Source organism: Colletes latitarsis, chromosome 8 (assembly GCF_051014445.1).
Source record: "Colletes latitarsis isolate SP2378_abdomen chromosome 8, iyColLati1, whole genome shotgun sequence".
NCBI lineage: Eukaryota > Metazoa > Arthropoda > Insecta > Hymenoptera > Colletidae > Colletes > Colletes latitarsis.
The window spans coordinates 28,397,589-28,421,874 of record NC_135141.1 but is presented as its reverse complement, the minus strand read 5'-3'; the positions used below and the strand labels follow the sequence as shown (position 1 = coordinate 28,421,874).

General features: G+C 40.1%; 1 protein-coding gene across 2 annotated transcripts in view; it reads left to right on the top strand.

Annotated features, from left to right (window-relative positions):
* Positions 1-24,286, top strand: part of Phlpp (PH domain leucine-rich repeat protein phosphatase) — a 107,634-nt gene that overhangs the window by 56,310 nt on the left and 27,038 nt on the right. For both annotated transcript variants that reach the window (XM_076770963.1, XM_076770962.1), the window contains one exon: positions 8,015-8,250. In XM_076770963.1, the coding sequence (XP_076627078.1) occupies positions 8,015-8,250 (236 nt within the window). The remainder of the gene's footprint in view (positions 1-8,014; positions 8,251-24,286) is intronic.

Here is a 24,286-nt window from a genome sequence, read left to right as displayed (position 1 = left end):
AGGGTGTGTTTATTTAGGGGTTAACAAGTAGGTTTTTCGGCTCTCGTGTTCGTTGGAAGGTTTTACGCCCCCAAATTAACCTTTTTGCGGTTCGTGTTCGCCTCGAAAGCAGAACAGTACGACGCCATTTTGCCTTCTTCCGCGATTTTATCAACTCGAGTCATTTCTAGAGAAACCCTTTGCAAAAAGATCGGTATTTAATAGATACGATTTTAAACTATGAACTTCCGTCGAGATTGTTGGAGATAAAGCAAGGGTTGTGGTTAAATATCGTTGTAATTCGCTAAACAACCGTCATTTGCAAAAGTTGAAAATAGCAGACTTAACCCTACTTTCCCCGCGAGAATTCAATTATCGTTCGCGGGCTCCTCGCGGAAAAAGTAACGCGACTCGGTCGATTTGCGTGAGTGGTTATGAATTCGAAGCGTCCGATGAATATTTATACGGTTGCTCGAGTATTTCCTACGCTCCATTTTTCTTTTTTTCGAGCCTCGGTACTCGTAAGAAAGTCGTTGCACCGTGTAACTCCTGTTAAAAGGATCGATATCTCGGTTAATGTCCCTCCTATCGAAAATTTGTATGAGATAGAAAAGTTCAAAAATATAATTTTCAATAACTTTCATCCTATACATTTTTCCTGTAACAAGGACGATAAACGAGATATCGTGCAGTTTATTAGAAATTGGGGCATGGGAGACAAACTAAATTTACTCCCAGTCGAAAGGAACATTCTAGCAGTTCTTTGAAATGTTTTCTGTTTAAAAACTGAATTATTAATTTATTTTGTTTCATTTTTCAATAAAGCTTCGCCCATTCTCGTTACGTGTAAAAAAAACAAAAACATTTTGGTCCATATCTCGGTTAATATCCGATCTATCGAAAATTTGTACAGTACCGAAAAGTTTCGAAATGTAATTCCCAATAACTTTCGTGATACACGATTTTGCTGTAAACGCGTCGATAAACGAGATATCGTGGTTCGAATCGGAGGTGGGGAAGCGGAGGAGCAAATGAATTCACTTACGTACCGAAGGATCGTTCTATCGGGTCTCCGGGGTGTTTTCTGCTTAAACGAGTCGAACTACCCCGCTGTCATCGAAAAGTTTGATCCTCTAATGAGCTGCTCGGTTAAATTCATTTAACTGCGATGCTCGAGTCCCGCGCGAATTCCTCTTAACGGCCGCCTCCAGTACTGGCCAGTTTTAGTGCACTCTATAAAGTGTACCCTCGGTCGTTGAAAGCAAATAACTTTATATCAATTAAACGTTAACGCGTTGAACGCTGATCGCATTTCCGTTTGTCCCGCGTCGAAGAGAAATTTTCGCTACCAGCGAACACCGTATCGTAATTAATACTTCATAAAATCGTTACGCGTACCAAAGTGACTTTCGCCTGTTCTCCGTCGTGCTACGGGTTAATATTGTACGAACTAGTTGGCCTGAATATCAGCAAGCTCGATGTTCGGAGTCCTTTGCCTGGGAGGTCTCGAGAAGGATGGCAAGAACTACGATAGAAACAGTAACTTCAATATTAATAAATAAGTGCGATTAGAAGTACCAATTATCGTCAATTATTTCGTAGCTCGAATATACAACTTTCAGTCAGGTTAAAATCGAACGTGTGCAATTCACTTATTGATCGATACACCTATTGATTTGTTGAAATTTTCAATTGACCAGCTCGAAAGGAACTGTCCATCTGACCACTTCGAACGGAACCATCGATCAATTGCAGTGTAACGCTCGCAACAGAGTAGATCGATCTTGTTTAGCGATTTTTCGCGAGAGTTTCGAAGTGCACGCGAGTCCTTTCGGTGTTTTGAAACGCGTAACCGGGTATAATTACGCGCGGAACGTCCCACGGGGGGGGTGGGGAGGGTGAAATGAACCGCAGATACGCGATGATCAGCATTGTAATCGCATCAGAAACCGCAATTATGCAGCGTGTTGTCAGTAGAGAAACGAGCAGCTTTTTGGCAATTTAGAGACCGGATTAGGGGGAACTCGTTAAACCCGGATGGCTTCAACGACACTAACTGGCGTTAATCGGAACGTAGCTGCCATTGATGCCAACGGGGCCGCAAAATTTGTTTCTGTGCCGTTAAAGGGCCGGGGTTCGCTGACTCCGAGCAATTTCTAATTGAAACTGACCGCGGTCGTAGTTTAAATCAGCAAACGGCGGAGAATTAGAAATAATTGCACGTCTCTGTTTTTCGCGATGGGATCGAGGATTAAATTAAACGGGCGCGAATTAATTCAGTGTCTCGATCAGTTCATCGAAATCGAGTGAGATACGACACATATTTTAGAATTACGCTGAAAGAAGTTAACCTTTTAAAATAAATTATTATTTGTACAATTGACACGCAAAATACTATAATATATTATACAGGGTGTTCGGCCATCCCTGGGAAAAATTTTAATGGGAGATTCTAGAGGCCAAGATAAGACTAAAATCAGGAATACCAATTTGTTGATGGAGGCTTTGTTAAAAAGTTATTAACGTTCAAAGTTGCGGCTGTAGAACGGCAATTTGTCCACCTTCTCGAATTTTTTTCTCGAAACTGGGTAGGATTTCGGGGGTATATGTATTCATCAAAAATGATTGTAATTGACCCTTGCAATCGAAAATAATTTTTTTAGAACGATTTGAAATTTTTTAATTTTGTCGAAAAATTTCACATCTCGAATTTTTTTCTCGAAAGTGGGTAGGATTTCGAGGGTATGTCTAATGACCAAAAATTATTGTAATTGACCCCTGCAACCAAAAATAATTTTTTCAGAACGATTTGAAACTTTTTAATTTAATTTTTTAATAACATTTTAATGAAGCCTCAGTCAAGAAATTGATTTTCGTCTTATCTTGACCTTTAGAATTTGTTACATTTGCGTAGAATTTATGAATTTTCCATCTTAATATTATATTACTAATATCGGAAATATCGGAAAAAGACGTATAAAAATCTAGAAGCATAAATTTTAACGTATAAATAACATAAGCTTTATTTTCTTTTGGATTTGTACGTGAACATGCAGGGTGTTCGACCACCCCTGGGAAAAATTTTAATGGGAGATTCTAGAAGCCAAAATAAGGCGAAAATCAAGAATACCAATTTGTCGATGAAGGCTCCGTTAAAAAGTTATTAACAATTAAATTCAAAAATTTAAAATCGTTCTGGAAAAATTAGTTTTCGTTGCAGGGGTCAATTATAAGCATTTCTGGTGAATAGACATATCCCTGAAATCCTACCCACTTTCGAGAAAAAAAATCGGGTAGGTATTGAAATTTTTTGGCAGAAAAAGAATTTTTCAAATCATTTTAAAAAAATTATTTTCGATTGTAAGTGTCGATCGCAATCATTTTTGGTCATTATACATACCCCCGAAATTCTACGCATTTTCGAGAAAAAAATTCCTTACCGAAAATCTAATTTCAGACCAGAAATCGTTCTCCGAAATTTCATGCGAATCTTTAAGACATCATAACTCCTGAACGGATTGGACGATTTTAATTTTCAAAAACGCAAACGATGCGTATTTAGATAAAGAATATGTAGAAATTGCAAAAATATTCGAAAAGTTGATCCTTGACCCCGTGAACTGAGAGAAACCCAATAGAAATGGTCCAATTTTCAAACAGCCATAACTCCTACAATAGTGGATATATTTGAATGAAACTTTTTTCTGAAGTAGAGCTCATGATACCTACAAAAAAGTATTACACAACTTTTCTGTAGGGCGCCAAATAAATTTACTAAAAATAAAAAACGAATTTTTAAGAAAAATCGATGGACAGTAGGTGCCTAAATTTTTCGACGAAAATGAAAATTTCAAATCGTTCTAAAAAAAATATTTTTGTCTGTAGGGGTCAATTACAATCATTTTTGGTGAAGAGTCATATCCCCGAAATCCTACTCATTTCTTAGAAAAAAATTCGAGAAGGTGTGAAATTTTTCAATAAAATTAAAATTTCAAATCGTTCTGGAAAAATTATTTTCGATTGCGGGGGTCAATTACAATAATTTTTTATGAATAGACCTACCCCCGAAATCCTACCCACTTTCTAGAAAAAAATTCAGTACGGGTGGAACTTGAAACGTTAATAACTTTTTAATGAAGCCTCAGTCAAGAAATTGATATTGTTGATTTTCGTTTTATTTTGGCTTCTAGAATCTCCCATTAAAATTTTTCCCAGGGGTGGTCGAACACCCTGTACACTTTTTCAAATTTTCGTGGAATTAATTTTGTAGCGTTTCTCGCGGATTTCTATGCCAGGAAGAAAAATCGTTTCCCGTTTGGGGCAACGTTGTTGGTCGATTGCGTCTCTTATCGAGTAGATATCCGGCCATTACCATGGGGGAGAGAAAAGTTTCTCGGGAATGCTTCAATATCGTGCCTGAAGCGTTGACCAAGCCTGTAGCGAAAAGCTTTTCGAGAAGTTTTAATTGCCCGCATTCTTGGTTTGGGCTCTTGTTACTCGACGCCATCCTGATGAGGTTACTGATCAATCGAATAGCTCCCCGTCCGAACGAACCTTCGATAAACTTTACGTTTTTCTTCGCTGTTTCTTCGGTCATCCCACCCAGCCATCCAAAATGGCTTCCCCCGTGAATTGTTCGCTGCTTTCGATGGGTTACAATCTCTAAAGTTGCTTCAAAGAAATCGTTACAAAGATTCCACAAAGTGTTGCTTTCAGAGTTATTTCTTTCGACGAGTTTTAAATGAAGGAATAAAATTAATTCGTATAAAAAACCGATTTTAAGAGAGATGAAACGTAATTGAAAAATGACTCGAAGGATTGTTTTCGACGACAACGTTTCCTCGATGGCGGTATTTTCGAATCGAGCGGTTGGATATCACACGACCAATTAGCGTCGAGCTCTCGAACGTTGAATTCCCAAGGGATAAACTGTTCCCGGTTTTTTTTTTTTTTTTTTTCACGCCGAACGAATTCAGCCGCGTCATCTAATAACACGGCGCTACGAATGGCAGCCGGTCCATTGATATCCCCGTCGAATATGGCTTTAAATTCTGGCGCGTTCGTTTCACGGCCGCGCGAACCACGCCTAACTGTCCGCGGTTTGACAACGCGCTTCCCCGCCGTGATCGAATTTCGCGGACAGTTCCCGCCGAAAAACCCGATGTAAATCCGGAATTTGTTTCGCGTACTGGGAGGTCGTGGAAACCGACGAATACCCCGCGGGGTACGCCAGTCGGAATAATAATATCCCCCTGAGCGAGAATTGAAATGCAAACTCCTGTCGCGGAGACGATCTATAAATCTTGAGTCTCCCTCCGCGAACGGAATCAACGATAATCGTGGGAAGTCCGAGGCACGCTATCTTGCAATCTAACTTAACATTTTCATAGTCTTTTCTGGAAATGTTAAACCAGAAACTGGGGGAAACATTCTACCCTCTGGGGATGTACAACTTGGATATTTTAATTGGAATCTGGAAAAGGCAGACTGCGTTGGTTGTTTTGAAATTAATAATATATTTCGAGACTAGTTACTACGAGCATCGTTGGTCGAATATTTTAACAACGAAAATACTTGTAATTGCAAGGAAAATAAACGAGATTCAACCCCTCGGTCGAACGATTCGGATATTAATAGTTGAAATCTGGAAAAGGCACACTGCGTTGGTTGTTTTGAAATTAATAATATATTTCGAGACTAGTTACTATAAGCATCGTTTGTCGAATATTTTAAAATCGAAAATACTTGTAATTGCAAGGATAGTAAACGAGCTTCAACCCCTCGGTCGAACGATTCCGATATTAATAGTTGAAATCTGGAAAAGGCAGACTGCGTTGGTTGTTTTGAAATTAAACATATATTTCGAGACTACAAGCATCGTTGGTCGAATATTTTAAAAACGAAAATACTTGCAATTGCAAGGATAATAAGCAAGCTTCAACCCCTCGGTCGAACGATTCCGATATTAATAGTTGAAATCTGGAAAAGGCAGACTGTGTTGGTTGTTTTGAAATTAAAAATATATTTCGAGATTAGTTACTACGAGCATCGTTGGTCGAATATTTTAAAAACGAAAATACTTGTAATTGCAAGGAAATAAGCTTCAACCCCTCGGTCGAACGATTCTGATATTATTAATTGAAATCTGGAAAAGGCAGACTGCGTTGGTTGTTTTGAAATTAAAAATATATTTCGAGACTAGTTACTACAAGCATCGTTGATCGAGTATTTTAAAAACGAAAATACTTGTAATTGCAAGGAAAATAAGCTTCAACCCCTCGGTCGAACGATTCCGATATTAATAGTTGAAATCTGGAAAAGGCAGACTGCGTTGGTTGTTTTGAAATTAAAAATATATTTCGAGATTAGTTACAACAAACATCGTTGATCGAATATTTTAAAAACGAAAATACTTGCAATTGCAAGGAAAATAAGCTTCAACCCCTCGGTCGAACGATTCGGATATTAATAGTTGAAATCTGGAAAAGGCAGACTGCGTTGGTTGTTTTGAAATTAAAAATATATTTCGAGACTAGTTACTATAAGCATCGTTGGTCGAATATTTTAAAATCGAAAATACTTGCAATTGCAAGGAAAATAAGCTTCAACCCCTCGATCGAACGATTCGGATATTATTAATTGAAATCTGGAAAAGAATGATTGTGTTAACTGTTTTGAAATTAAAAATATATTTCGAGACTAGTTACTATAAGCATCGTTGTTCGAATATTTTAAAATCGAAAATACTTGCAATTGCAAGGAAAATAAGCTTCAACCCCTCGATCGAACGATTCCGATATTATTAATTGAAATCTGGAAAAGAATGATTGTGTTAACTGTTTTGAACTTAAACATATATTTCGAGATTAGTTACAACAAGCATCGTTGGTTGAATATTTTAAAAACGAAAATACTTGCAATTGCAAGGAAAATAAGCTTCAACCCCTCGATCGAACGATTCGGATATTATTAATTGAAATCTGGAAAAGAATGATTGTGTTAACTGTTTTGAACTTAAACATATATTTCGAGATTAGTTACAACAAGCATCGTTGGTTGAATATTTTAAAAACGAAAATACTTGCAATTGCAAGGAAAATAAGCTTCAACCCCTCGGTCGAACGATTCCGATATTAATAGTTGAAATCTGGAAAAGGCAGACTGCGTTGGTTGTTTTGAAATTAATAATATATTTCGAGACTAGTTACTATAAGCATCGTTTGTCGAATATTTTAAAATCGAAAATACTTGTAATTGCAAGGATAGTAAACGAGCTTCAACCCCTCGGTCGAACGATTCGGATATTAATAGTTGAAATCTGGAAAAAGCAGACTGTGTTGGTTGCTTTGAAATTAAAAATATATTTCGAGACTAGTTACTACAAGCATCGTTGGTCGAATATTTTAAAATCGAAAATACTTGTAATTGCAAGGATAGTAAACAAGCTTCAACCCCTCGATCGAACGATTCAGATATTATTAATTGAAATCTGGAAAAGAATGATTGTGTTAACTGTTTTGAACTTAAACATATATTTCGAGATTAGTTACTACAAGCATCGTTGATCGAATATTTTAAAAACGAAAATACTTGTAATTGCAAGGATAGTAAACAAGCTTCAACCCCTCGATCGAACGATTCCGATATTATTAATTGAAATCTGGAAAAGAAGGACTCCGTTGGCTATTTTGAAAGTAAAAATATACTTAAAAAACAGTTCCTATTACTAATATCGTCAGTCAAATATTTGAAAATAAATGATCGATAAAATTTATACACAGTCAAAAAGTAAGTGGTTTACTAAAGTTGAGAGTCTAAATTGTGATCGACGCCCAGTTTGTTCCCGCCAAATCTGTAGATTTAATAGTCGTGGGTGAAAGGAATTTTTTAGTGATTTTTCAATGAAGGGTAAATATAATCTCGAAAAGAATTTCAGTTTTGACGTTTGTGGGATTACTGTAACGAGTCGTACGTGTCCTAATAACCGAGTTAAGCCAGCGCGACTATAACTCGAAATCAATCATCTTGATTTCAGCCTGTCCGGAGTCCCGACCAGAATGGATGGAGCTGGCTGGCGGGGGTGGTGCAGTCTGCTATGCCCCGTCACGTCTGGGTAAACTCGTGTTGCGTATCACTGGATTTCCAAGGGTCACTCAGCAGTGTCATCAAACTCAGCAACAAGGAGACAGCCACCATTGTGAAACGCGGCACTTATATCTCGGCTTTCACCACCCCTGGGACAGGGATCTGTGGAAAAGTTGGATCAAACAGGTAAGTAAAACAAAAGCAATACGAGTTACGACAGCAACCCTTTGAAAACTAAAATTAGATTTATCTGGGGAACCACCTATCGCAATTATTTTTTAAATCTTTTATATTCAATATTTCAATAACTTTAGATTTCTTCCAGCTATGGATTCTACCCTTCGAGAACTGACTGTAAAAATTCTGATCGCTTCTAAGTTCTATGGTAATTTTATAAAATTAGCAGACGTTTTGCAATGAATTCTATTCGCAAGGAATGCGAGGAAATTCGTGTACACTAAGAGGTCGATTGTTCGAAACCAAATAGAAAGAATAACCGGCAACTTTCTTCTCACGAAAATTTCATCGAACAGTGGGAAACTTTGTTTTCATTAGCAGCATAGAGGAAGGGGAAAATTCTCGCGAGGAAGCCCGGCGTCGAAAAATTAGATTGAAAATTAAATTGACCGTGGATCTGAATAGATTTTCTTTGGAGAAGGGCGCGCGGCGGTTTCTTTGTAATGGCGCTCTTAATTGAAATTGGCATTTCGTTTTAATCCCTGACCACTTACTTTCTTGAGATCCGGCTAAACGCGTTCGGCAATTAAACTATTCACATTTTAGCCAAATACCTCAGAGAAAGGAGAATCGTTGATAAATAGAATAAACAGCCATGGCAGCCAAGGGATTCTAGAGGCCAAAATAAAATGAAAATCAAGAACCCCAATTTGCTGATTTGAGGATTGTTTGATTTTTATATACATTATATTATCGGTAAAGAATTTTTTTTCTCGATAAAAAGAATAATTTTTTTAGAACGATTGGAAATTTTTTAATTTTGTCGAAAAACTTCACATCTTCTTGAATTTTTTTCTCGAAAATGGGTAGAATTTTGAGGGTATGTCTAATGACCAAAAATGATTAAAATAGACACCTGCAACTAAAAATAATTTTTTTAGAACGATTGGAAATTTTTTAATTTTGTCGAAAAATTTAGGCACCTACCCCCTGTCGATTTTCCTTAAAAATTCCTTTTTCATTTTTAGTAATTTTGTTTGACACCCTACAGAAAAGTTGTCTAATACTTTTCTGTAGATACCCATGAGCTCTACTTCAGAAAAAAGTTTCATTGAAATATATTCACAATTGTAGGAGTTATGGCTGTTTGAAAACTGGACCATTTTTATGGAGTTTTTCTCATTTTGCGAGGTCAAGGACCAACTTTTCGAATATTTTTGCGATTTGTACATATTCTCCATCAAAATACGCGTAGTTTGCTTTTTTAAACGTTAAAATCGTCCAATCCGTTCAAAAGTTACGACGTTTTAAAGATACGCATGAAATTTCAGTGAAATATCTCAACGGTATGGTCAGACATTACATTTTCGGTAAGGAATTTTTTTCTCGAAATTGGATACGATTTCGAGGGTATGTCTAATGACCAAAAATGATTGTAATTGACCTCTGCAACTAAAAATAATTTTTTTAGAACGATGTGAAATTTTTTTATTTTCTCGAAAAACTTTCCGGTCGGTGATTAATTTTTAACGAAGCCTCAGTCAGCAAATTGGTATTCTTCTCTAGTATCTACCATTAAAATTTTCCCCAGGGGTGGCTGAACACCCTGCATAAATAACAAGACAGTATAATATAATAAACATTTGGTATTAGAAGTATAGCACAGCTGTTAATAAACAACATTCGATAGAAGCGAGTGGAAAGAATTGAGAAAGAGTGGGGAATAACTATATATTTAAGGAAACATCACAATATTGGGAGGCCCAGAAAACAATTTAGGAGATTCTAGAGCAATATTGCGAGGGGGTGGTAGCTTTCATTTCGCCAGGGGAACCCTTATAGCCAGTGAAAAGACAGTCGAGCATCTTTCGAGGCAGGAAAGCTAGGGGGAGGTATTGAACAGCTAGAGGATCTTAGAGAACCGGAAGATTGGAAGGTTCGAGGAGTCTTCGAGTGCGTCTTTATCCGTGGTTCATTAGCCGCTGGTGTTTGCTGAGAAAACGTCGCACTTGGACGAGCTTTGCCTCCTAGACGAAACAGGCTCCTAATACACGTCTGTCAAGGCTTTGGAAGGATTACTCCGCTTAATCGTTCGAGGTTCTTAAACTTTATCATGGCGCGTGAATGGACTGGTCCCGTCGAGCCTCGATCCACAGTAATTCCCCCTTTCAAACGACGATTTTTAAACTGGATTAGCCACAGGAATCGTCTCTCTATTTATTGTTCTCATGCACGGTGTCTTTAACTCTAGAATTTTTTTTCTACCTTTAAAAGCCATCAGAGACGATCCTTTCGTGGGATATAAAACCCCACTGTAGTAAATGTTTCCTTTCCAGTCTAATTATAACTCTGTTATAGATTATACGAATCCTATTAATTCTGGTCTGGCAACGTCTTCGGGTAAATTCCGAGACTGTAGCGATCGAACCGAGCAGAACTCCTCTTGGAGCTAAAATTCCAATATACGTTTGTCGCGAGCAGGCTTTGCAGCAATAGTCGCTTCAAAATGATAACTTTATGCTCCGACGATTTCACTTTTCTCGAAAGAATAAACAGTCAGAGGTAATTTCGTTATCAACGGAGTGCAAAGTTATTTTTCCTCTAATTTCTGCACTCGTTGTCTATTCCTTTAAGAAAAGTGAAAATTTCACACCCGAAAACGAGGAAATCTTCGCCGTCAGATAGTTTTTCGGGATCTGTTCTCCGCGGTGAACGCTCGAACCTAATGACTCAATCCACATTTTTACGACGTTCTTTCATCGAAGTGGAAAATCTCTTCGTTCGGTACGAGCCACTCGAGTTCGCAGCCTCGAATGGAATGCATCAATTCCGGTATCTTTTGTCCAGTAATCCACCGTAGCCAATTCCCTGCATTCTATAAAGTTCTCTTAATTCACAGTACGCAGAATTTAATTTTTATTCGACGTTCGAGGCGTGGAAACAAATTTTTGAATATCATCAACGTCGAATAAGATCGATCGAATAAAAATAACTCGAGCCAATAAGAATAGTACGGATCAATATGGTGGCCAGTGTTCGACGGAAGTTCGGTTCGAGCTTATTGCAGAGCTCGATAAGCTCTGGGCGAAGTTGGTACGCGTTCTGAAGTCTAAGCCCGTTGTATATTAAATTCGAACTAGTCGTATGCAAATTCTAGGTAGGATTTGTCGTTCATTAGCGGCGACGGAGTTCTCGAAACTGGAATCGAAATCCGGTTCGCGAAAACGCGAAAAATCGTTCGAACTCTAATTGCTGTTCCGTGTCTGGTTTAGAAACGATTTCTTGCATTGAAAATCAACCAAAAAACAAATTTCTTGCAATAATTTCTTATTTCGAATTCAATAGACTCGCGAATGGCATGATTAAACGTTGCACGTGATATTTAAAAAACCGAAGGTGTCGATGTTTTGATAAAAACAGCAAAAATTATCGATGGCTCCTCTTTATACCAAACAACTTATTAACAAAAAATTAAGGTGAAAGAGTGAGGAGGTAAATGATCCTGTGTACGTGTTTACAATTAACAATTAAATTTCATTCATTTTATCGAAGATTATAACCTTCTCTGAATGAATTTTCTCTTCGATAAACACTTTTCCAGAAGCTTTTTATCCTTCGGAATAGTACCTTTCCTTTTTTCATTGAAAGGCGTTCGAGGGCAATTCTCGATCGCACGATTCTTTTATAACAAGAACACATTTAAAATTGAGAATTCTCCGGATAGATCGAAGCTCGATGGAACGAGATTCGATATAGTACCGCGGAAGGTGGTCGAGCACGAACCCGTAGATCGATGGTTTTGCATCCCCCGCGAAAGATCGTTATCCGTTCCCCGGGGACGATGAAAGTTGGCCGTCGAAGGAGTCGCACGACCGCGTCGTTTGTACGGCATATTTGTTCGAACGCGGATCGCCCGGGGTTGACTTATGGGATTATATCTTCTTGTAGCGGAAAGCCATTGACCCCGACTGGTTTCGCGATCCGTTCCACGGAAGGATACCGTCGATTCCGGGGGCTGCATTCCCGTCGAACGATCCTGCCGAGAATAAAGAAGCTCCTGGGGTTCAATAAGCAGGACGCTCTAGAATTCAATCGGCATCGTCCGCCCAATATTTCATATTTCCCGATATTAGCGGCATGAAACTCGTTGAGTAGTTTCCGCGTCCAGTGCTACGAGGAGGAGAGGGAACCAATAGCTGATAGCGATCGATGATTATAGACGAGGAGGGCGAAAATATGGGGATGATCGTAAAGGTCGAGGGATGTCGAGGAAGCGACATCGAGTGTCGCGATATTTGGGTATTAAAGGGGTCGTCTGGTTTCAAACGAGCTGCCTTTTCATTAACCTTTCGCGATTCGTAATTATTTCCGACCCTTCGACGAGTGAATTTGGAAAATGCAAATGGCTGGAAGATTAAGGGGAGGAACCACTGTCACGGAAATGACGGCAATTTTCTTTTTCTGATGAAAAGAACCAGTTCTTGTAAAAAATATTAGTTATTGTAGCCGTAATAGGAACCAACGCGAGGGGCCTCCAAAAGCTAGAAAGATAGAATCATTCTAATACTCGTTTATCAAGTAGAGGTATTCAACAGAAAATGGTGGCAGGCCCCACTTTACAACATATCGGAGTTTCTCCTTTATACTTGTCATTTAATATAGTTCGCGGGACATTAAACGTCTTCGATGCCTGTGCTAATGGCGCTGCACTTCGCTTAGAGTGCAATTTATTGCACGTTCGTTCGGAAAAAGTAAATGCGCCAGATTCGCCGATAATCGTCATTTCGCAACTTAAATATCAATACTTTCATAATTCCCGCTGTGAGAGTCGAGCTTCTCTTACGTCAATTCTTCGCATCTTTCGCCATTTTTCGACATAAATTAATTATTTTGGTTCTCGGGAGCTGCGATCACCTACGCCAGTGTTTAAAAATTTATCTTGTACTCCCCAAGGAGCAAAAATGATTCATAGCGTTGTATGTAATATTTACTTTAAAAAAATAATAAAGATGGTTAAATTTTGAAACGTTTACATGGATGACTGCCCCCTTGAAGAAGAGCTAACCTCCCGGGTTGCTCGTTAAATGTTACATTAATAAATAACCACGGTAGAACGTTTCTACCGCCAAGGGGTGGTCGAATATAAAATGGTCTCGCGTCGATAACTTGGAATTCCTCGGGCACACGGCGTCGATTCGCCCGGAACACCATGAGCCATTAAACAGAAATGTCGGTCAGCGGCGTCCGTTGGAAAGTTACGCGACGTTCGAAACGAACGCGTCGCGAGATATTCGTACGCGACGACCGGAACGGGTTTCGTCGCCGTCGCAAATCAAGCATCGTCGTTCCGCGTTCGCAGTTTAAAGGCGGGCAAAGGGAACACGGTGACAGAGCGCGGGAAACGATAGAAGATAATTTAGTTAGGGGAGTCGATACGGACAAAGGGGGAAGGGGGCAGGGTCCAGTGAATCAGACGGGATCGCAAATGAGGCCGAACGCGAGCGTCCGTTACGTTTTGATGCAGTTTAATCGAATCGCGGCGCCAATAACTGTGTCGCGAGGCGCTGGGGAACACTAATTCACCGTGGTCAATTCGATTTACGCATCTGCGCGTCCGAAATTGTATCCTAACTCTCGGCGATTAACAATTACGGTCGATCGAGCACATCAGGCATCCAAAAAGCGCGGTGAAACGCGTCAAATGGTAGTTTTTAAAAGTTCGTTTAGAATTTCTAACGCGCAATGCTATTTTAGCGCCATTCAACTTGACGACTTTTCTATTCCCTTCTATTCTTATTGTTCTGTATTTGGTATAAAATTCTGATTGGCTTCCAATGTAAATAGGAAATATTTAAGGAAATATTTCTTAGAACTTTAGGCGCGTGCAGTTCTAAAACTAATAGTGTTTTATTAATTATCGAGCCACTGTTAGAAGCGACAAGGCTTCCCCTTTAAAATGGTTTTTGGTTTTTGTCGATCGGACTTTCCGTTTTCGAGATATCGTAATTTAGGTAAAAGGGTATTTTTCTCGCACGTTGACCCACTGACCGAGTGACGTAATGTTTACTGTTTACTACGGCCACGCGAGTTCATTGACCTCGCGACGTGAACAAACGCTATATCTCCGGAACTAATAAAGCTATCGACTCGTACAAACGCTCATTTTAAAGGGCATTTGATCCTCTATCTAATGAGATAGTCTTCTATGTTTATTTTGCAATTTACTTTTACGCTGTATATTTATAGAAGTTTGAACAATTCCTGTTAATTTATTGTGACGACGGTGAAGCATTGAATCAAGTTTATTCGCGTCCTATTAAACACAGCCTACGAAAAAGTGAATGCAACGAGTCATATAAACGGGGAAACAAAAATTTGATGCGTTCTCGAAAATGTATTTTCTTCAGATGGATGGGTAATACAATATATTTTAACGGTAGAACGATGTTATGGATGTGAGGAAACGAAGAAATGTTTAAGCGGAAAATAAATTTTATCGAAACGATCGAACCTGTTGAAACAACATAATGGAAAACGGACACGAAGCGTTTTATCGAATGTAAACAGCGTTTGGAAAGGCGAGGCGGAGTAAACGCGATCGGTTGCAAATAATACGTCGAAACGGACCGGGTTCGCCGAACTGTTCGCGGGTTTCGATAAAATTAATTCGAACGGTATAAAGGCGGCGAGAAAAATGAATTACAACGGGGTAAAATTGCTCGCGGACAAAGAACCGATCGAACAAGAGAAGTCCAACAAACGCAACCGGTGATTTGGTGGAACGCCAGCTGTTATCGCGAGTCCCGTGTATATAGGGGAATTGATTGCATTTGGATTATGCACCCGTGCTGTTGTTGCGTCGATGGAAAATTACGCGACAACAACACTGGACGAAACAGGACACGATTTAGAAAAAGACCTGAAGAACCTTGGTTTCGACGACTCAAACAAAATAAAAGTTTACAACGGAAGACGATTCGTCGAAGAAGCAATAAAATTGGATATTAAGACCAGGAGGTTCGAGTTTATGAAAAGACACGTGACTGAGACTTTTTTCATGCTCCATTTTTACTAGCCACCGCGTTCCTCCGCGTTCTCCCGGATTTCCAATATTCCGCGGAAGGATTCGCCGAAGGGGATCTCGGCGAGGAGATTAATACAGGACGAAAATCAAAAAGGAGGTCTTTCACGTCCGTCAGAGCGGAAATCTGCCGCCCTGTAACGCCGAAAAGATCGACTTTTGAGAGGAAAGGAGGCGACGGTTGATGCGACTGATTCGATGGACGAGAGAGGAGTCCTGGACGAGGCGACAGGTGGAATTCGAAATGGCGCAAACATTGGCCTAAAGGCACAGCCTGAATATGAAATCACGATGAACAAACTTTAATATCCAAATGTAGATCGAGGTAGAGGACTTGGGTTGGGTATTGGCGACAGACGAGGAAAAGATAAGGAGAGGGTTGGTCGCCTTTTATTCTCCGGCGAACGATACGCGAACGTTATTGGCTCCGACTCTGGGCACTGATAGTTATTCATGATGCACCGATCAATGTTTTATTTTCGCAGATGGTGCGCGAGGCTGGCCCGAGGAAACGTTTATTGGCAATACGAAACGTTCGGGAACCTAATATTGTTTGGAAACAATTTATTTTTGTGTATAAAACGTTCTTTTTTTACGTGGTATCCAAAACACAACACCAACTGGGAGTTTTAACGAAACGTAGATATCCCTTTTAAAATATAAAAATATTTCTTTTCGTACAACAATATGATGTAAACAATTTTCTTTCAAGTTTGGGAATTTCGTACATTCTCTGCACTTTACTGCATCAAACATCGTCTTTGTCGGACCAGAAATTATCTCAGTCCGTTTTATAGATCCGTGAATTTGTATTTGTAACATAATTTTTCGTAGCAGCGGTGGAATTTATTTCCATCGTTAAATTTCTTTCGTTTTAACAGTAAGGTATGCACCAGATAGGTCAAGGTAAAAGAGGATAGATTGAAATGTCAATTTCAGCAAGATTGCGCAAGGTAGTTTGTAACTAACGGGTGCAAACTGTTTCGAAATAAGGTATTTTCCCAGCGATGTAAGTAAGATTTACTTGGTAATATTCCCTCATCCGCGGTGGGCAAATTTAGCCACGCATTCGCCTATCTCACGAAAATATCTTACTTCGTTTTATGTGCTTTCGTTGATAAACAGCTTTGCATACGACGTTAATCTGTCCTTGCTGGATTCGATGCAAGAGCCATGCACGCGAGTGAACGCGTTCGTTTAAATAAAGCCGAGGCTTGCATAATAATTCGCGCGGTTGAAGCTGTGGTTTTTACTTTAAACGCAGATTATTCGAGGATCGAAACCGCCATATTGTAATTGAGCTTCTCCCTTTTCCGTAAATCAACGTTTGACGATTAAGCGTGCTCTCTTGGCTAGATATTAAAAAATTAGCCACGATACGCGAGATCGTTGTATTTATTTTAAATTTGTTTCGATCGAAATGGAATTGTTATTTCATTGTATTAAATACATTTGCTCGATTTACCAGTTACCAGAAAGTGACCTAAAGCGAAATTGAAACTCAACCGCGAACGTTAATCGTTAAATCGCAGGCAAACGACAATATATTCGTTACAGTAAATTGATATTCGTTCTGCGTGAAATATTAATATCCGAAATTGAACTATTCCGGGCGGATTAAAAGTTTCAGAAAATGGCTGGGTACACAGGTGCCTCCGGTGAACCATTCGACATTAACGATATTAGGTGTCGTACGTAACATGAATTATGGAAGATGATTTATCTCTTTGCCTCCATTAAACAACTCTGATAGGTTCAACTGTCGCTGTTACAGTTTACGAACGCGAATTATTCAAACTAAAGTATCAGTAGATGATGAATTAGCCTGGAACAGTAGACAAATAAAATATCTTAAGCGTCTATCACTTGTTTTTCTTTGTAGGGTAGTGGTTTTGATTGAGGTTTTCGACTTGTTTGAACTCAACAACTCCCCCACTCTTGGCTTACTCTTTGAAAGACGCGGCTAAGCGTCTTGGGCCACAATACAGTGGCGTGAACTCTGCCATTTGTCCCCCAGTTAACAAGAATCCATGCACTTTGGTGTACACATTCCTCGCCCAACCACCAAATGTCCCAGAGTCTATTAGCTAGCTTTAGCAACGAGTCCACTAGCGTATCTGTAATTCCCTGACCCATAAACACTTGGACAAAACACCCAGTTGCAAGATTCAACTCCCAATATTTTCAAATACCACTCAAATTCGCTCTAAATTTATGGACACTGAAAACAATTTGAAAGAAACTTTGGTCCATCGCTATCCATCGTGTACCAACAGACTGTAAAGTCTCTGGAACTCTCTAAATTGGATCTAGGTCTCAGAGAGGATGTTTTTAACCCCGCCAATGGCATCGTTTGAAATATATCCTCCTCTGGACGACGAAAGATTACAGGGGCGAATTTCAACCGCGGAAGTTAACACGGACTCTTGTATTCTCTCGGTTTCACGATCATTTGGGCGAACGCAACATGGCGGAATATTGATTTGGCCGGCCCGATAACAATCCAAATCGAACACGCGTTTTCGACGCGTCCGTGCGTACGTGACGTCGACCGAAATACGAGATCATGATTCGGATATAAATTCGTCGTTAAATATTCAGCGATCGCCGATACAAATAGAAACGACGGTTCCGGACCGCGAAGGGGTGGTTTGGTTTTCGACAATTCGACGCACGTTCCGGCTATTTTCCCGCCAACAACCGTTTCCTATCAAAGCGTCGACACGAAACTCCTCCCCCCGTTCGAGGACCGCTTAATTTTTAATCCGCGATTGCACTTGACGAAGAACGTGGAACCGTGCGTTGCATTGGGTCAGCCATTTTATTTTGGTCAGATTCCATATTTAAAATTGCAGAACGCGTAAATATTATTTTTTAACAACTTACGTTCAATTTGATCGATGCATTGGCATGAATACATATTCTAATTAAAAGAAAAATCGTATTTTAAGGTAATCGTCAACATGAAAGGTATCGATAAATATGTGTTCTAACTCAGATTTTGATGCAAACTTCGTTGCACTGGAGAATTGTTGAACAGAGATAGAGACTGGAATGAAAATAGTACTGAAAGTTTCTCTATCGATTAAAAATGGTCAGTCGAGGAGGATATAGATTGGAATAGGCGGTAGGTGAACCACTTGCGAGAAAGATCGAGCGTAGCCCTCTGCTGGCGAAAGCGAGTATCATCAAAAAATATCCTTTTCTTCGTAAATGTCTCTTATATTCGAAATAAAGGACGTTGCCTTTTGGTTTTCTTGCAATTATTAAATTTTCTCAACATTGAAATTTGTGGAATAAGATTTGAAAATTAGAAAATTAGGCCAGCGGGTCCGGAGAATCAGCGCAACGTTCGCATTGATTCGCGCGCTGTTACGCGTGGAAAACAAATAAAATATTAAACAACGCGTTTCGCGTTACACAGCCTGGCGCGATGCACCCGCAGGCTGCAATTATGCAGGCGCGAAATTTTTATGCTTCGTTACCAGGTCGACGTCGACTGAAACTAGTGTGACAGAAATATAAATTTGAATATAATATACGAAACTTTGACGAAGAATCCTGACGAAATGGTGCACGATCAAATAAACTTTTGTTATTCAAATTTTACTGCGGCTAAGGTATATTTATATTCGTGGCTGTAGATATTTTTTACTACGATGTGTAACATACAAAATAAATTATTTTAATTTGAATTTGCCCAGGTCTGATGAAACAGTGTGGCTCGATCTTTGTCGATATTTAGTCTTCCATTAATACGAAGTTAATTTAAATTGTAAATGACATATATTTGCTGCGTGAAAAGAAGTCGAGATACGGTGATATTAAAAAGGAAAAAGGAATTGCAATAGCAGTTTGCGAGTGTATTGTTGCATTTGTGGTGGGGACGTAGTCGGAGGAATGTAGATCTCATTAAAACCATGCTACATTTTCCTCCATTAATTTTTCCTACTTTCACTGGAAAAAGACCTATAACTCGTCCCAGTTCCTAGATGCTTCGTGTATACAACGACGAGCTGTGCTTCGCGCTGCATTCTGAAGTATGAAGTATTACGAACGTTTTTGCAGAATGCAAAATTAGGTACAAGAACCCTTACATGCCTCTTCGAGAAAATGGCTTGTCGACGGAATATATAAATCGCGGATGCATTACTCTTCGATGCATTCGCGGAACTATTAAAACATTTTATTAATAATACAGTTTCTCTTCTTAAATATCTTTTCTTAATGCAAACCACTGATTTTTCCATTTTACGTCGAATGCGTTTAAATAATCGAACAGTAACAAACTGAATTCAATTTCAAGGAATTTCTTGCGCCAACCTTTTCAATACAGTTTCACAGAAAAGTATTAAAATAGTTGAAACTGCCATTATTAACACTAGGTTTAATTTATGTTGAATTGAATTGATGTAACGATATGGATGTATACTCTAATTAAAAGAAAAAGCTGCGTTTCAATGCAACTGTCAACGTAGCGAATTATAATAAAAATATGCGCAACGAGTGTCCGCAAACCTAGTGTTAAAAAGGATATTCTTAATTTAATGGCGCACACGTAATAATTTTCATAGACACGAGAGCCTTTTCGCAAATTAAAATTTTAAAAAGTGCATTAGCGTGCGCGCGGCGTGTTAAAGAAAAACCGCAATTGCACCTTTCCACGCACGTAAGTGCATAATACAGAGCAGACGCAGGTTAATATTACCTTGCAATTTTTTTTTTCCTCGCCAATTACCGTTTCAATGATAGAGATTATAGCAATCGCCTCGTGGCTCTCCCTATATTCCATTTAAAATTCGAGAATTCCGCAAACGTGAAATTGTTTTAATAAACGAGAAGCTGCGTCTGTAACCCTCCCACCCCCGTCGATTAAATGTAAAGAAAACCAACACGGATAACGATTCCCCCCCTCCCGTCCTGGTTCTGTACCCTCTAAGCCTCTCCAATTTCGAAGTTGTTCGGAAAGATATAAAGTTCGAACGGCGATTTCAGTCGTAAATCTTCGATTGGATCGTCGAGGTCTGCGGCTCGCTGCGAAATCCACTGTAAATCGCGAAAGTTTCTTCTTAATCGCTGAAAGGCACTTCGTGAAAGTTACCGGTTACAACTTCCTCCTCGAACGCCCCCGCGCGCCCTCCCCGCCGTTTCCGGTCTCGACGCCCTTAAAAGTCTCGACGTCTCTCGATCTTGGACGCGATACAGCCATTAAAATTTTTCGAACGCTCGCGTTGTTTGTAATCTCGAGCCGGGCGCTTCGATATCTCGCGATTAATCGAATCCGTTCCACAAGTGGCGCGCGAACACGTTCGAATTTTCTCCGGAAAAGACCATCGACCGTGACTCGTATTAAATTTTTACGCCTTTCGAAGGAGCAAATTTAATCAAATTTCCCACACTTTACGCTGACATCTTTACTCTCTGCGAGACGATATTTGGGTTCTTGGACTAGTAGCTAGTCAATTAATAAATTTATAAAAAGGCACTTCTTGTTTTTTCAAAAGCTTCAATTCTTTCACGAGTTTGTTAATTCGAAGCTTAGTGGAGTTTTATTATCAGTGAAACACGGAATTATAGTGATTCTCGGCTTGATTCCTGGTCGAGGGTTCGTTTTACCCTTTCGGGTTCCTTGTTGAGTAACAATCTGCCTCAGACATCTTTTTCGAGGCGGAAAGGGAGAACGCGTCGCAGACTCGAGTTCGCCAGAATTTTCGCTCGTTAGTCGGGACACAAAGGGGTGACAGATGCATAGGGGAGATACCCTTTTTTGCGCAGAAATCATCTTCGAGGGCCCTTGAATCGTCGAACAGCCCGCGTGGTGCGATCAAAGAATGTGTTCTGATTAAAGCTTTCTGTCGGAGAGTTCGCGTGAAACTATCACGCGAAGAGCAAACACAACCCTCTTTTGAAGCTCTGGGGGCGTTTTCTTCGGGCAGAAATAACATTCTGTCATCTTCGTGATACGGATCGCCTGGTCCTTGCAATCTCTGATTCGAAAATACTAGAAATATTAGGTCATTCGATAAATAAAAATAAAGTATCTATTTTGGTGTTTATAGAAACTTCCTGTGTCTCTTAAAACATTTTTTAAATTGCAATAATTAATTAAATAATCGGTTCTGTAGTGGGAATCCCTTTAACACGTTGATTGCCAGACCAAACCCCTCAAATTGTCTACGAAAACGCTACTCTTTCTTTAAACAATTGGAAAGTAGCATATCCACAATTGTGTCTTGTCCTATCAAGATTTATTTTCTTTAACATCTAATCTTGAAAAATAATTAGAGAGCATGAAAACTAAAAACCACGAGTACTATGTCTCTTAAAGAATTTAAAAAATTGCAATAATTAATTGAATAATCGGTTTCGTAGTGGGAACCCCCTTTTGAAGGGAGGAAAAGTAAAAATCACGGGTACACGTAGGCTGTGGCAACGAGCCAATAACCGCAAATCACGCATGCGCACAACGGTCGACAGCGGAAGCGTACGACACTGATCTCCCGTGGGGAATCCCCTCTCCCTCATTTCTGTTGCGTCCCTCGTCCAACGTCGATCACCGACCTCTGCTCGCGAGCATCGACGCGTACTCACACCCAAAATTTAGTCAGTCGAGCAGCCCTAACCTAGACGATACCCTAATCATCTAATCTGGCCTCTGCTAATCTCTTCTGCACGCTGAATCCAACGCTTCATGGAATCTCATTGTAAGTCTCTTTTAACTTCTGTTCTGTTAACGTCTGAGTTTGGCTAAAATAATCTTATCGACCTTTTGATTAATTTTTGCGAGTGACATAAGAACGAAAACACTTTATTTCATAGTGTGGAATAAAATTTGTGCATCGTGCAAGCTGATCGGTACAGTTAGATGGTATACACATGGACTAAAGACGATAGATTAATTAGACTAGGAAAAAGAGTTGGTAATATTTTAGAATTATTAGGATTTTGTGGACATTCTAATCGATGGTTTTTAAACAATTATTAACTATCTATGGTCGCTGGCGCCACCTGTAGCTCGCAGAGAGAGCGATCAGTAGTTCACGTTTCGCCGTACAAGCAGCGATCTGTAAGGAAATCAACTTCCAAAGGTAGAATTAATTATTTAAAAGTGCTCTAGGAAAATTTTATTTTTCTGAATCTCTGGAGCTTTAAAAATAGAGTTCGACTCAGATCAGATATTCGGATATATTCGAATAAAATCCATTTTCCACGTACGCGATAAAGAACAAAAATTCAATGTAGATACGCCCAAAGTTGAACGCAGAAACCGAGAATTAATTTCGTAGACCTAGTAAAGCGACCACCGACGCGAAAGAGTTAAGATTCACACGTTCAGGGCCCCCCCGGAAGTTCGAGAGTCGGTTGTCGCGAAAGTTACTCGACACCTACGATTGTAAATTTGTCCGAAATACAAGCGAACGAGTAGGAAGTACTCCGCCTGGTCCCGTGCTCGATCCAATATTCTCCATCGTCGTTAATTTGCCGGGGCGAAGCAAGTAACAAGTGCGCGCAAGAGTCGAAGTTTGAGTAACTTTGCTGCGACGGGGCGAAGGCGTGGTACGCCCGAGCAGACGTACGCCCACAGTTGGACGAACAAGACTACAGATTACATACGCAGCGCGGAAATTCATCTTCAACCTACCGTAAACAATTCCACTGTCTTCCAGTTGAACTATCCGTTCCACGTATCGTCGGTGGCGTTTCTCGGTTCCCCGAGAAAACGGAACCCTCCTTCTCCCTTCAGGGTGGGGACAGGGGAAGAAACGAGGTTTATCAAGGGACACGGAACACCGCTTATCGCGTTATTCAAATACCGCGCTCGCGTGTATCAAATATCTACCCCGCGTGCTTCCTCGGGGCTCGTTCGAGCGGCAACCCTTCCACCGTCGACGGGAAACTTTTTCCAACCCCCGCCTTTCGATGCTCGTTCGAGCGACAACCCTTACTCCGTGAACTTCTTCCAACCACCGTCGCGAAACGCCTCGATAAAAGACTCTTCGCGCCGGAGTGGGCCAAACTAGCTACGAAAAAAATCTCATTCATCGGAGACGGCTTCTTGAAAGGGTTAATATCGCTTCGATGAAACCGTACACTTGTGCACTGATATTTTACTACGTATGTATACACTTACGGTCAAGATACTAGTTCTTTAAATTACATATTTCCACGTAAGTCCAATCCGTATCTGAACTGAGAAAGTTCTTCATTGAGATCAAAGTTATCATCATTAACTCGTCGATCGAGGAATAGCTGAGAAAGATAGGAGTCGCAAGTGACTCCGACACAGTGCCCGGAGGGTTAATATTGCTGCAGGCCATTTTTTACGGTAGATAAATGGTCCCCGGGCATCCGAGAGTAGAACCAAATGTTTGTTGATCCCGAGGACCTTCGATTTTCGACTTTTCGCCAGTTCGGCCAAAACCTTCGCGGTCGAAGTTCCCGGTCGTATCCCCCAGGACAGCTTCCCATATTTCCGCGGAACGCATCCTGTATTTCTGGTGCCGGTGTTCGTATTCCCCCGGTTCCTCGTCCCGTAAATCGCAGCCGTTATGCGAGATACCGTTTCACAGCGCGGTCTTATCTCAGCCAACGCGACTGGAAAACTTTTTCACCGAGCAACGACGGAATTTTCGCGCCCACTCTTCCGTACCGGGCAGAGATAGCCATCAATCGACGAATCAAGGGACGCTGAGCATTATTCCATGAACGAAAACCTATCTACAGACTTTCTGCGCCGTATTTTTCCCTCTGCAAAAAGTAATGACGCTTCAAACCTTGTTTTTCGGCCATCTTGGAAACGTAGACGTGTCGACGTAATATTATCCAACCTGAGAACAATTTTTTTAAAAGAAATGGTACAGTCGAATTTAGAGTTGCTAGTTCATCATGAATAAACCAAAACTGTGTTCGTACAATCAAATTGTTATTCGACGAATCATTACGACAGAATGTACTCTTTTCTCA